Raw genomic sequence first — 13,366 nt, 5'->3', positions numbered from 1 at the left:
TGCTGAGCTGTGCTGTAAGAATTGTACAAGATGTTGGTCAGACCACACTTAGAGTATTGTGTGCAGGTCATAGGAAGGATGTCGTTAATCTAGAGAGGGTGCAGAAAAGATTCACGAGGATATTGCCTGGACTGGAGGCCTTAAGTTATAAGGAGAGAATGGATAGACTGGGACAGTTTTCCCTGGAGCACAGGAGGCTGAGGACTGACTTTGTAGTGATTTATAAGATTATGAGAGGCATAGCTAGGGTAGGTAGTCTTTTTTTCCTGGGTAGGGGAGTCTACAACTGGAGGGCATCGGCTTAAGTTGATAGGGGAAGGATTTAAAGGGCACTCAAAGGACAAGTTTTTCCACACATGGGGTGGTGGGTGTGTGGAACAAGTTGCCAGAGGAAGTGGTAGAGGTGGGTACAATTGCAATACTTAAAGGGACGTAGAGGGGATATGGTTGAAATGCAGACAAATGGAATTATCTTAGATAGGCATTTTGGTCAGCATGGACAAGTTGGGCCAAAGGGCCTGTTTCTTTTTTTCTAGAAAAAAACTATTAATCTGTGAATTTAAAAAAAAAAATTGCAAATGCTAAAACATCAGGCAGTGTACCTGGAAATAGAACTAGGGTTGATGGTTTGGCTGATAAAGGGTCTTTGACCTGAAATGTTCACTCTTTCAAATAAAAATAGAGGTTGCCGGAAACACTCAGTAAGTCAGGCAGCATCTGTGGAAAGAGAAATTTTCAGAGTTACCATTCAGACCTGATGAAGGGTTGGCTTGAAACCGTAATTCTGTTTCCCTTTCCACGGCGCTTCCTGACCTGCGGAGAGCATGTTCTGCTTTTAATATTAATGTTTTAGTGATGTTAGTTGGTGGAGAAATGGTGGCTGGGAACAAGGAAGGATTCCCCTGCTGCTCTTCACGGTGGTGCTGTGGGACCTTTCGTGTTCATTTGAGAGGACAAGGGGGCCTCAGTTTAACTTCCCCCAATGACCTTCACCAATTTTTACAGATGCACCATAGAGAGCATCCCATTCGGATGCGCCGCGGCCTGGTACGGCAACTGCTCTGCCCAAGACCGCAAGCAATTGCAAAGAGTTGAGCCCAGTCCATTACTCAAACCAGTCTCCCGTTCATGGACTCCGTCTACACTTGCCATTGCAGTAAAGCAGCCAACATAATCAAGGACCCCTTCCAGCCCGGTCATTCTCTCCTCTCCCCCCTCTCATTGGACGGAAGATGTAAAAGACTGAGAAACTAATTACTACCAGGCTCAAGGACAGCTTCTATCCCGCTGTTATCAGACTCTTGAATCGATCTCTCACATGCTAAAGATGAATTCTTTATTGTCCAATCTACCTCGTTGAAGCTCTTGCACTTTATTTGTCTACCTGCACTGCACTTTCTCTGTGCCTGTAACACTATATTCTGTTTTCTTCTTACCATCTCAATGTACTTGTGTATGGCATGATCTGACTGGCATGCAAACAAAATTGTTTTTACTTTATCTCCGTGCATGTGACAATAATAAACCAATACCAGTAATAACATCCTCCCATTATCCACTCCATTAAAACTCCCCTCTGCCTTCTCTTAAAAAAAACAGCCTCAGCCTCCCAAGTCTCTCTTTGTAATTTTGAACGGACCTCTTATACAATAAAGATGAACTCTTGATCTCTTAATCTACTTCGTCATGACCCTTGTACCTTATTGCCTGCCTGCACGGCACTTTCTCTGTAACTGTAACACCTTATTCTGCATTCTGTTATTGTTTTCCCTTGTACTACCTTGATGTAATTATGTATGGAATGATCTGTATGGATGGCATGCAAAACAAAGCTTTTCACTGTATCTCGGTACACGTGACAATAATAAACCAATTACCATTTGAAGGACAGCACTTCTGGCGGTGCAGTACTACTTCAATACTGCTTGGAAGGGTCAGCCTGGGTTTTTGGGTGGTCCTAAAGACAAGGGAAGGCTGGGGTTGTGAAGAGGTGAAGTGCCGAAGTAGACCAGAGACCAGGAGGCAGAGGGTGTGTTAGGGTTAAAGGCGAAAACTAGTTTCCTTACAGACGGAATGGAATGAATTAGCTGGAGAGCAGTTTCAACCCTTGAATTCGCAGTCACTAAATACTCCTCGGCTGTTTTCTTTGTAGGTGAGCTGATGAGACGTTAGTGGTGATAACTAAATTAGCTTGTGACTTGAAAATATGATTTTTAATTATGCTTTAAAGCTTCAGTTCATGCTTGGTAAACTAATTTTCATTGTTTTCCACTTGCAGGCTCGTCAGCAAAGGCTCTTGTGAGTTTGAAAGGTAAGGCATGTTTCTTTTTGTAATAGTAAATATCCTTCATAAGACCATAAGATACAGGAGCAGAATCAGGCCATTCGGCCCATCGAGTCTACTCTGCCATTGAATCACAGCTGAATTTTTTTCAACCCCATTCTCCCACCTTCTCCTCGTAACCTTTAACTCCCCCTTACCAATCAAGAACCTATCGATCTCTGCCTTAAGTACACCCAGTGACTTGACCTCCACAGCCCTCTGTGGCAACGAATTCCACAGACTCGCCACCCTCTAGCTGGAGAAATTCCTCCTCATCTCAGTTTTAAAGGGACGTCCCTTTCTTCTGAGGCTGTGCCCTCGGATCCTGGACTCTCCTCCTGATGGAAACATCCTCTCCATGTCCACTCGGCCTTTCAGTATTGAACTCCATCAAGTACAGGCCCAGAGACAGCAAACGCTCCTCATTCCTGTGATCATTCTTGTGAACCTCCTCTGGACCCTCCCCAATGCCAGCACATCTTTCCTCAGATACGGGGCTCAAAATTGCTCACGATATTCCAAATGCAGCCTGACCAACACCTCGGCAGCACATCCTTGCTTTTGTGGTCTAGTCCTCTCGAAACAAATGCTAACATTGCATTTTCCTCCTTTATTACTGACACAAACTGCAAGGGAATCCTGAATTAGGATGACCAAGTCCCTTTGCACCTCCAGTTTCTGAATTCTCTCCCCATTTAGAAAATAGTGTACACCTTTATTCTCCCTACCAAAGTGCATAACCCCACACTTCCCTACGCTGTATTCCATCTGCCACTTCTTTGCCCACTCTCCCAACCTGCCCAACTCCTCCTGCCTCTGCGACACTACCTGTCCCTCTACCTATCTTGGTATCATCTGCACACTTGGCCACAATACCATCAGCTCCTTCATTTAGATCATTAATGTATAAAGTGAAAAGTTGTGGTCCCAACATTGACCCCTGCAGAACTCCACTAATCACCAGCAGCCATCCTGGGAAGGACCCCTTTATCCCCACGCTCTGTCTTCTGCCAGTCAGCCAATCTTCTATCCATGCTAGTACCTTGACTCTAACACCATGGGCTCTCATCTTGCTTAGCAGCCTAGTTTCTGGCATCTTGTCAAAGGCCTTTTGAAAATCCAAGTAAACAACGTCGACTGACTCTCCTGCTTGCTACCTCCTCAAAGGATTATAACAGATTTGTCAGACAAGATCTCCCCTTAACGAAGCCATGATGACTTCACCCTATTTTATCTTGCACTTCCAAGTACTCTGAGATTTTATCCTTAATAATACACTCTCAAATCTTACCCACCACTGAGATAAGCCTATAATTTCCTGCCTTTTGTCTCCCTCTCTTCTTAAACAGCGGTGTCACGTTTGCGATTTGCCAGCCTTCTGGGACCCTCCCTGACTCCAGTGATTCTCAAAAAATCACTACTAATGCCTCTACGATTTCTTCAGCTACCTCAGCAACCCCACTTCCTTTTTGTAAATGTCAAATAACCCTGAATGTTCAGCTCCCGGCTTTTGTCACCCTGCAGCTACATTTCTGTAATGACAATACCCATAGATCATACCCACTTCCTTCTATTGTGCCACTTTCTCTGTAGCTGTGACACTTTACTCTGTACTGTTATTGTTTTTACCTGTACTACATCAATGCACTCTGTACTAACTCAATATAAGTGCACTGTGTAATGAATTGACCTGTACATTCGGTTTGCAAGACAAGTTTTTCACTGTACCTCGGTACAAGTGACAATAATAAACCAATACCAATAATTCATCCTCTCCCTACCTGATAATCTCATCCTGTGATCGGACTTGGAATAAAATCTGTTACAGAATCTGGTGTCAGGTTTGCCAGCGACATGACTTGCCTAAACGGAGCTGACTGAGTGTAACGGGCTTCACTGCTGGGGATATTCATCTGGGAGAGCACACTGATGGTGGTTTGCCTGTCCTGCCATGGATTTGAAAGATTCTGTGGAGACAGTGTTGGTGGAGCATCTCCAGTTCTTTGAGATGCCTGTTGTAGATAGTCCAAGCATCAGAAGTGTATACAAGGGCAGAGATCAATGCTGCCCTATAAATGATGAGTTCTGTGCCGTTTGAGGTCCTAATCTTCAAACACTCTTTTCCTAAGACTGCTGACAGTGATAGTGAAATTCATCATCAAAAGCTTTCTTCACTGAGAGATGGCTCCAAGATATGAAATTGGTGCATGTTTTCTGTTGTCCTACTGTGGATCGTTATTGCTAGAGGGCTGTGTTAAATAGTGGGGCAGGTTGATCGTGGACCTGTGCTTTACAGCTGCGGAGTCATAGAGCCTTACAGCTGCAGAGTCATAGAGCCATACAGCATGGAAACAGGCCCTTTGGCCCAACCGGTCCACGCTGCCCACATTTGGCCCATCTCCCTCTAAACCTTTCCTATCCATGTACCTGTCCAAGTACCTTTTAAATGTTGTTAATGTACCTACCTCAACCACTTCCTCTGGCAGCTCATTCCATATACTGACCATTCTCTGGGTGAAAAAGTTGCCCCTTGGGCTCCTATTATATCTCTCCCCTCTCACCTTAAACCCATGCCCTCTAGTTCTTGATTCCCCAACCCTTGGAAAAAGACTGTGCGTTCACCCTGTCTATGTCCCTCATAATTTTATACACCTCTCTAAGATCACCCCTCATTCTCTTACACTCCAATGAATAAAGTCTCAACCTCTCTCCACAACTCAGTCCCTCAAGTCCCAGCAACATCCTCGTAAATCTCCTCTGCACTCTTTCTAGCTTAATGGCATCTTTCCTATAGCAGGGTGACCAAAACTGAACATGATATTCCAAATGTGGCCTCACTAACATTTTGTACAACTACAGCATTACCTCCCAACTTCTATACGCTATGCCCTGACTGATGAAGGTCAGCGTGCCAAAAGCCTTCTTCACCACCTTGTCTACCTGTGACCCCACTTTCAGGGAACCATGTACTCCTAGGTCCCTCTGTTCTACAACACTCCCCCAGGGCCCTACCGTTCACTGTGAAAGTCCTACCCTCATTTGTCTTCCTCCTACCTTCATTTGTCTTCTGTCTTACTATGGAGTGTAAGGCTCATTCTGTTTTATCCTTCTCTGAAGGAGTTGATGATGATTTGAAGAGAGGTTTCCAAACGTGAACATGTGCGAGCATTATTTGCCTACTGCAGCTTGGTTGGTGACAGATGTTAAACAGTTTCTCACTAGTCCTATAGATTAGTTCCTCTCCAGTAGGGAGCTTTCTGGGGTGAGAAAGCTCCCTCAGCCTCAGTGATTCTTGGGCTACACAAGACCCTGGCTCCTAGCCTGCTACTAGACTTGCGATTGAGCAAGAGTACCAGCTTCTGAACAAATTTGACCCATTATAAAACTGGCTTTTGTTTAGTTCCTCCGTTGCCCTCAGGATTGTTGCACAAGATCAGATCCATCAGGAGAACAATTCCATCCAGAACAGCTTGGGAAGGATGACATTGCAGGTTCATGTGAATGATACCAAGGTTTTGGAGCATATAATTATGATGACCCCTTGTGTGCTCTTGGTTTGTATTGCTTTGTGTTTAAAAGTTTGAGGGGTGATGAGGTCATTACTAAAATAGTGTTTCAGTACTGGAGATAAAGAAAAATCTAATGTGGAATTCCAGAACAAGAGGTGTAGTCTAGCTCTAATTCCAAGACTATTTCGGAGTGAAAATTAGGAAGAAATTCCACCTCTCACTGAAAGTGATGGAAATTTGGAACTGACTTCCTCCGGATGCCTGAGTACTGGGTCAATTGAAGTTTTCCTAGGAATGGGAGTAGACTATTCTGCCTATGCAGCCGATCTGTATCCTAACTCCTCACATCTAGGTTTTGCAATTCCTCCTAATAATCTAACCCTTGGGACTCTGGCAACGTTCTTTTGAATGTACATTGCATCCCTTCCAAGACCAATATATTCTCGCCCAAGTGGAGTGCCCAGAACTGGTCATGGTTCTCCAGGTGTGGTCTGATCAAGACTTGTACAGCTGCAGTAAAACTTTCCCCCCCTTTTGATATTCTCGCCCTTAAATTACAATGGAAGGTTGGTTTTATACGTATTGATTTTTGTTTTGTTCATGATCACTGTGTTTTAATCTGATCATGTGGATAGCTAAATCCTTTTTAGATCTCCACTTTCCATCATTTTAATAGACACTTATTCCTTCATGAGATTCAGCTTCAGAATCAGGTTTATTATCACTGACTTGTATGAAATTTGTTGTTTTCTGGCAGCAAGACAGTGCAAAGACATAAAATTACTATAAATCAAAGAAAATAAATAAATAGCAAAAAAAAGAAGGAATAACAGGGTAGTGGTTCATGGTCCGTTCAGATGGCAGAGGGGAAGGAGCTGTTTCTGAATCATTGAGTGTGGGTCTTCAGGCTTCTGCACCTCCTTCCCGATGGTAGAAACGAGAAGAGGGCATGTCTGGGATAGTGAGGGTCCTTAGTGATGGATGCCGTCATCTTGAGGCACTGCTTCTTGAAGATGGTCTCAATGGTGACCTCATACTTGAGGTGAAATCTGTCTGCCATTATTTTGACTGCTTAATTAATCTAGTGGCACTTCTGATGCTCACACTCGCTACTAGTCCTTGCATCAATAAATTCACACTTATACATAATTTCATTGAGACATTTATGTTCTAAAATATTTCCATGCAAAGATTATACTCAAACAGATGAGATGTTGAAATTCATCTGCTGTAATGCCTGCTTAATATTTTGTCTTAAAAATTGGATATATAGCTGTATATTGCATTATCTGCAAATAATTAACAAATTTGGTTGCTGAGTGGCTGAGTTGGAAGAGGGGCCAAGTTCCTGAATCCTGTTGCTCTATTCACGGCTAGTTAGAGTTCACATTGACCGTGACAGCCTGTGTGGAAGTTTTGATACCAGGAATTGCCACCTCATTGAGTCTTGGGTTGGCTGCTGTGAAAGATGTACCGATATGTTCCTGTGCCTTGGTTGTTTTTCTGCAGAATAGCCTGGCTAATGCCCTGTGTCTTGACCTAACTGTAACTTAGCTCTAGATTTATACCCGTCCTATTGCTGCAGTTACACCCTTGGGTAAGGTCAGCACTTCGTCAAATGTGGCATTGACTTGTTTTGCGGGAAGCACAAAGCAAAAATGAATGAAATATCTGCCAAGCCGCTCCTCACTGACATATGAGTGAGGATTGCCAGGCAACAATCCATTAACACATTTAGTGAGCAGGGTGGTTTCAAAATTGTGGTGTTCTGCGGAGTAAAGCTGATGCAGTCTGTGTCCTGAATTCACCTCTGAGGTTTTTAGCACTGAAGGAGCCATTTGGCTTATTGTAGCTGTACTGATTCCCAGCTAACCCACTTCTTTTATTCTGCTGTCTTCTCACAGAGGGTACACATTACACTTTTTTCAACTGATTGTAATTCCACTTTTTGTAAGTGGTAATATTTCAGAAACTTGCTGCGGGTAATATTTTTAAAAAAAAAACCTAATGCAGTCTTAAATTTATATTCTCTAGTTTCCAGCTGTTTCCCACCAATGGAAATAACTTCACCTTATTTATGATGGATGGATCAGTTCAAAACTATCTACATTAAACAAAAATAGGAAATGCTAGAAATACTTGGCAGGTCAAACAGCATCTGTGGAAAGTAAAACTACTAACATTTCAGATCGAAGACCCTTCAGGGTCAGTGGAATGAGAAACATTGTTAATGTTTCAGGTTGAAGACCCTGAGGAAGGGTCATTGCCAAAAAAATGTTAACTGTTTCTCTGTCCACAGATACTGCCTGATTTGCTGAGTATTTCCAGCATTTTCTTTCTTTATTTTGGGTTTCGAGCATCAGAAGTTTTTGTTTTTATTTTCATTAGTTATGGATTATGGTTTAGAAGTTATGGTTTAGAAGGATATGTGTCAAATGAGGGCAAATGGGACAAGCTTAGATGGGCATCTTGATCAGTATGGACATGTTGGGCCAAAGGGCCTGTTTCCATGCAGTATAACTCTGTGGCTCTATGTACCTTGTGCTGGAGCCCACAGCAGCTCTTGTATTGGCCTACTGAAGTGTCTCTTATATGTGAGACCCAAAGCATCATATAGCGTTATAGATTCATACAGCAGGGAAACAAGCCATTTGGCCCATCCTGTCCATTCTGACCAATGGCCACCCATCTGGATTAATCTCATCTTCTAAGCTATGTGGTAGGATAGGTTCGTCCTCCATTAAGTACCACCACTGTGCTTGTTGTAGTCTGTGTGACGTCGCTGTGCATGCCCAGCAGTGTCTGTATGCTGCAGTCTCAAATGTAGAGTTATCAATGACAGCTTTGGATTTGGGGTACTGCAGAGAAAATTTGCATCAAAAAAGCAAGAATTCTCATTATCAGGTGAACAGTCTCTGTCTTTTTTCAGGTGAAGCAGCCATTCATTTGCACTTCTTCCAATCTAGTAAACTGCATTCGGTGTTCACAATGTGGTCTCTTCTGCACTGAAGAAACCAAACACAGATTGGGTGATTGTTTTGTACAGGGGTCCAAAGTCCGCAAAGGTGACCCTGAGCTTCCTGTTGGCCTACCGCTGTAACTTCCCATCCTACTCCCACTCTGACCTGTTGGTCTGTGACCTCCTGTATTAGCACAGTGAGGCCACAGATGCTGCTCGACCTGCTGAGTTCCTCCAGCAGATTTTTGTTGCTCCAGAGTCCTGATGCAGGGTTTCAACCGAAAACGTCGCCAATTCCTTCCCCCCCTCACAGATGCTGCTTGACTCGCTGAGTCCCTCCAGCAGATAGTTTGTTGTTTTACAGCCCAGTCCGTCACAGGCTCGTCACTTCCTTCCATCCCGTCCATCTTCGCGATGCATTGCTTCAGGAAGGCTAACGGTATCGTCAAGGAAGCCTGCCACCCTATTCCCTTTTCTCTCTTCTACCTTCTGGGAGAAGATACAGGAGGTTGAAAGACCGGATGACCAGACTCAAGAAGAGCTTCTTCCCCACTGCTATCAGACTCCTGAACCAATCCCCTCTTTCACATCCCCTTCCTGATGGTGCTGCCATGATCTCAAACCCTTAATTCTACCTCTTCTCTTATTGCCACTTCAGCATTTCTTTTTGCACTACTTCAGATTGCACTGGTATCTTTGCAGCATTCTCGTCATTGTATCTATTAGAGTCATAGAGCAGTACAGCACAGATACATGCCCTTTGGTCCAACGGGTCCATGCTGACCATGGTGCCCACCCAGCTAGTCCCAATTTTCTGCATTCGGCCCATATTCCTCCAAGCCCCGGCCCTCCATGTACCTATCCAAGTGCTTCTTAAATAACACTATTGTACCTGCCTCGATCACTTCCTTTGGCAGCTTGTTCCATATATTCACCACCCTCTGTGTGAAAGATTTGCACCTCAGGTCCCTTTTTAAATCTTTCCCCTCTCACCCTAAACCTATGCCCCCTAGTTTTGGACTCCCCTACCCTGGGGAAAAGACTTACCGTCCACCTTATCGATGCCTCTCATCATTGTAAACACTTCTATAAGGTTGCCCCTCACTCTCCTACATTCCAAAGAATAAAGACCCAGCCTGGCCAACCTCTCCCTGTAACTCAGGCCCTCTGGTCCTGGCAACATCCTCGTAAATCTTCTCTGCACTCTTTCCAGTTTAACCACGTCCTTCCTATAACAGGGTGACCAAAACTGTACACAGTGCTCCAAGTGTGGCCTCACCAACGACTTATACGACTGTAACATAATGTCCCATTTCCTACACTCAGTGCCCTGACTGATGAAGGTCAGCGTGCTAAACGCCTTTTTCACCACCCTGTCTACCTGTAACGTTGGTTTCAACAAACTATGCACTTGTAGTCCTATTCCATTACACTGTTCCATTACACTCCCTATTATTACCATGCACACTGTTTACTCTGTGAGCTTCATGTGAGCAAGGAATTTCATTGCACCCTGGTGTATATGACAATAAACTAAACTAATCTGATGTGATCTTCCAAAATTCTCTAGGCTTTGGAAGGATCCCAGCAGATTGTAAAATCATAAACTGTAACACCTTTGTTCAAGAAAGGAAGGAGACAGAAATACCACAATTAATCTGACAATCTGTCAATGGGAAAACTGCTGGAAAATGTTATTAAGGAGAAATACCAGTTCATTTAGGAAATCAAGTTTTTTATGAAAGGAATAGCTTTTGAGAAATGTATTGGAGTTCTTTTGAGGATAAGATAAAATATCTTTTATTAGTCACATGTACATCAAAACACACAGTGAAATGCATCTTTTTTTGCGTAGAGTGTTCTGGGGGGCAGCCCGCAAGTGTTGCCACGCTTCCAGCGCCAACATAGCATGCCCGCAACTTCCTAACCTGTACGTCTTTGGAATGTGGGAGGAAACCGGAGCACCCGGAGGAAGCCCCTGCAGACACACGGGGAGAACGTACAAGCTCCTCACAGACAGCGGCCGGAATTGAACCCGGTTCGCTGGTGCTGTAAAGTGTTACGCTAACCGCTATACTGCACTGCACTACACTACCGTGCCTGTAACAAGCAAGGCTGACAAAAGGTACATGTAGTGTATTTTGATGTCCAGAATGCATTCAGTGAGGCGCCACATACAGTAAAAGATTACAACACAGGTAAATGCTCATTGCTTTTGGTGTAATATATTGGCATGGATGGAGGATTGACTAATAGAAAAGAGTAAGGAAAGACAGGTTATTTTCAAGTTGGCAAGTTGTAACAAATGGTGTGCCAACGGAATCATTGCTAGGACCTCAAATATTGATCAATGAGTTAGACGAAGAGACCACATACGTGGCCAAATTTCCTGATGATACAAAGGTTGGTGGGAAAGCTAGTTGTGAGGAGAACCACTTGGAGTGTGCAAAGAGAGTGAGTGGTCAACAATTTGACAGATGGACAGAAGATGGGGAAATGTGTGATTATTTGTTTTGGCAGGAAAAACAGAATATTGTTTAAATGAGAGGAACTGAAACAGTGCTGCAATACAGAGGAATCCAAGGTGCCCTCATGAAGATAGCACCCAGGTACAGCTAGTAACTAGAATGGCAAATGCAGTGTCAGTCTTTGTTGCAAAGAGAATTGAAGATAAAATTAGAGGAGTCTTGCCATGAATGTACAGGGCAATGGGGAAACCACACCTTGAACATTATGTACAGTTTTGGTCATATTTAAGATGGAGATATTTGCATTGGAGATTGTTTGGAGGCCATTCAACAAAGTCAAAGTCGAGTTTATTGTCATATGCACAAGTACATGTATGCACAGATGCACTGAAAAACTTGCTTGCAGCAGTATCACAGGCACATAGCGTCATATAAGCAGCATTCACAAGAAAAACATAAACACAATTTTTACAAGAAAGAACACAATTAGAACAAATAAAATGCACAGTCCATTTTAGTGCAAAGTGATCAAAGTGGTCATAGTGTTGCTAAACTCTAGTGATTAGGGTTTTGCAGGTTGGTTCAAGAACCGACTGGTTGAAGGGAAGTAGCTGTTCCTGAACCTGGTGGTGTGGGACTTCAGGCTTCTGTACCTCCTGCCCGATGGTAGCTGCGAGAAGGTGGCATGGCCCGGATCTACTACTTTCTGCAGCTTCTTGTGTTCCTGTGCATCAGGTTGAACTCTGGGATAAAGGGGTTGACGTGAAGAAAGGTTGAGCAGGTTCTTTTACATTGGATTTTAGAAGAATAAGAGATGATCTGTTGAAACACGAGGAGCTTGACAAGGTATGTGCTGAGACCACGTTTACTCTCAAGGGCAACTTAGAATTAGAGGGCGTAATTTCAGAATAAGGTGTTGCCCATCGAAGGTAGAGGTGAGGTGGAATTTCTTCTGAGCATCATCAGTTTTTGGAGTCCTTTACTGTGAGTGTTTCTAGGTTGAATCTTGAATATATTCATGGCTGAGGTGGCGGCTTGGTCTTTAAGGAGGTCGAGGGTTACGGGGAATGGGCAGGAATGTGGAATTGAGGTTAAGTGTTGATCAGCCATGATCTTACTGAATGATGGAGGAGGCTGGAGGGGCCACGTGGCTGACTCCTGCTCTTACCACGACTCGTGTTTCTTGCATGCTTGTGGTTCGGGCAGGCAAGAGGGTACAGGGGTGTGGAGCAACAAACCACCTGCTGGAGGAACTCAGCGGGTCGAGCAGCATCCATGGGGTTGAAAAGGGACTGTCGACATTTCAGGTCAAGACCCTGCATCAGGACTGAGAGGGCAGATAGCCAGGGTGTGGAATGGTTGAAGGTGAACCTGGTTCCTGCAATGTGTGGCAGTTTGGCAGCCACCCATTCTGTCTCCACATTTGTGTTCTTGAACACTCGAGTGTTTAACACTTAAGCACTTGCTGAAACCGTGCTATCCACACGGATGCACTATGACAGGGCTTTTCAAGTTCAAGTTACTTTATTGTCATTCATCTATGCTATAAAAACACATGGCAGAACGAAATGTCGTTTCCCCCCGACTCTCACAACAGAGGACATACATAGAACAGGACATACAATAAACACACGCAAAAAAACAGGCATTGCTCAGGCTCCTTGCCCAATATAATGTTCACTCATGCTCTGATAGAATCTTGCAAGCGCCACACTCGATTAGAAACGTCTCTAAAATTTAACTATGGTGTTTAGGCAGGCACGGTAGTGTAGTGGTTAGCGTAACGCTTTACAGCGCCAGCGACCCGGGTTCAATTCCGGCCACTGTCTGTTAGGAGCTTGTACGTTCTCCCCGTGTCTGCGTGGGTTTCCTCCGGGTGCTCCGGTTTTCTCCCACATTCCAAAGATGTAGGGGTTAGGAAGTTGTGGGCATGCTATGTTGGCGCTGGAAGCGTGGCGACACTTGCGGGCTGCCCCCAGAATACTCTACGCAAAAGATGCATTTCACTGTGTGTTTCGATGTACATGTGACTAATAAAGATATCTTATGTAGACTAAAAACTGCTCATATTTTTAAGAAAAGGTCTGTAAACAATTCTTTTCAAAAT

The 13,366-nt window shown here is 44.0% G+C and overlaps 1 protein-coding gene across 3 annotated transcripts in view; it reads left to right on the top strand.

The window, feature by feature from the left end:
• Nucleotides 1-13,366, top strand: part of lin9 (lin-9 DREAM MuvB core complex component) — a 108,802-nt gene that overhangs the window by 51,163 nt on the left and 44,273 nt on the right. For all 3 annotated transcript variants that reach the window (XM_052024722.1, XM_052024723.1, XM_052024721.1), the window contains exon 2: nucleotides 2,279-2,311. In XM_052024722.1, coding sequence (XP_051880682.1) covers nucleotides 2,279-2,311 — 33 coding nt within the window. The remainder of the gene's footprint in view (nucleotides 1-2,278; nucleotides 2,312-13,366) is intronic.

The sequence above is a fragment of the Pristis pectinata genome, chromosome 10, assembly GCF_009764475.1.
Source record: "Pristis pectinata isolate sPriPec2 chromosome 10, sPriPec2.1.pri, whole genome shotgun sequence".
Lineage (NCBI taxonomy): Eukaryota > Metazoa > Chordata > Chondrichthyes > Rhinopristiformes > Pristidae > Pristis > Pristis pectinata.
Note: the sequence above shows the minus strand (reverse complement) of the source record. Positions and strands in the feature narration are given on the sequence as shown.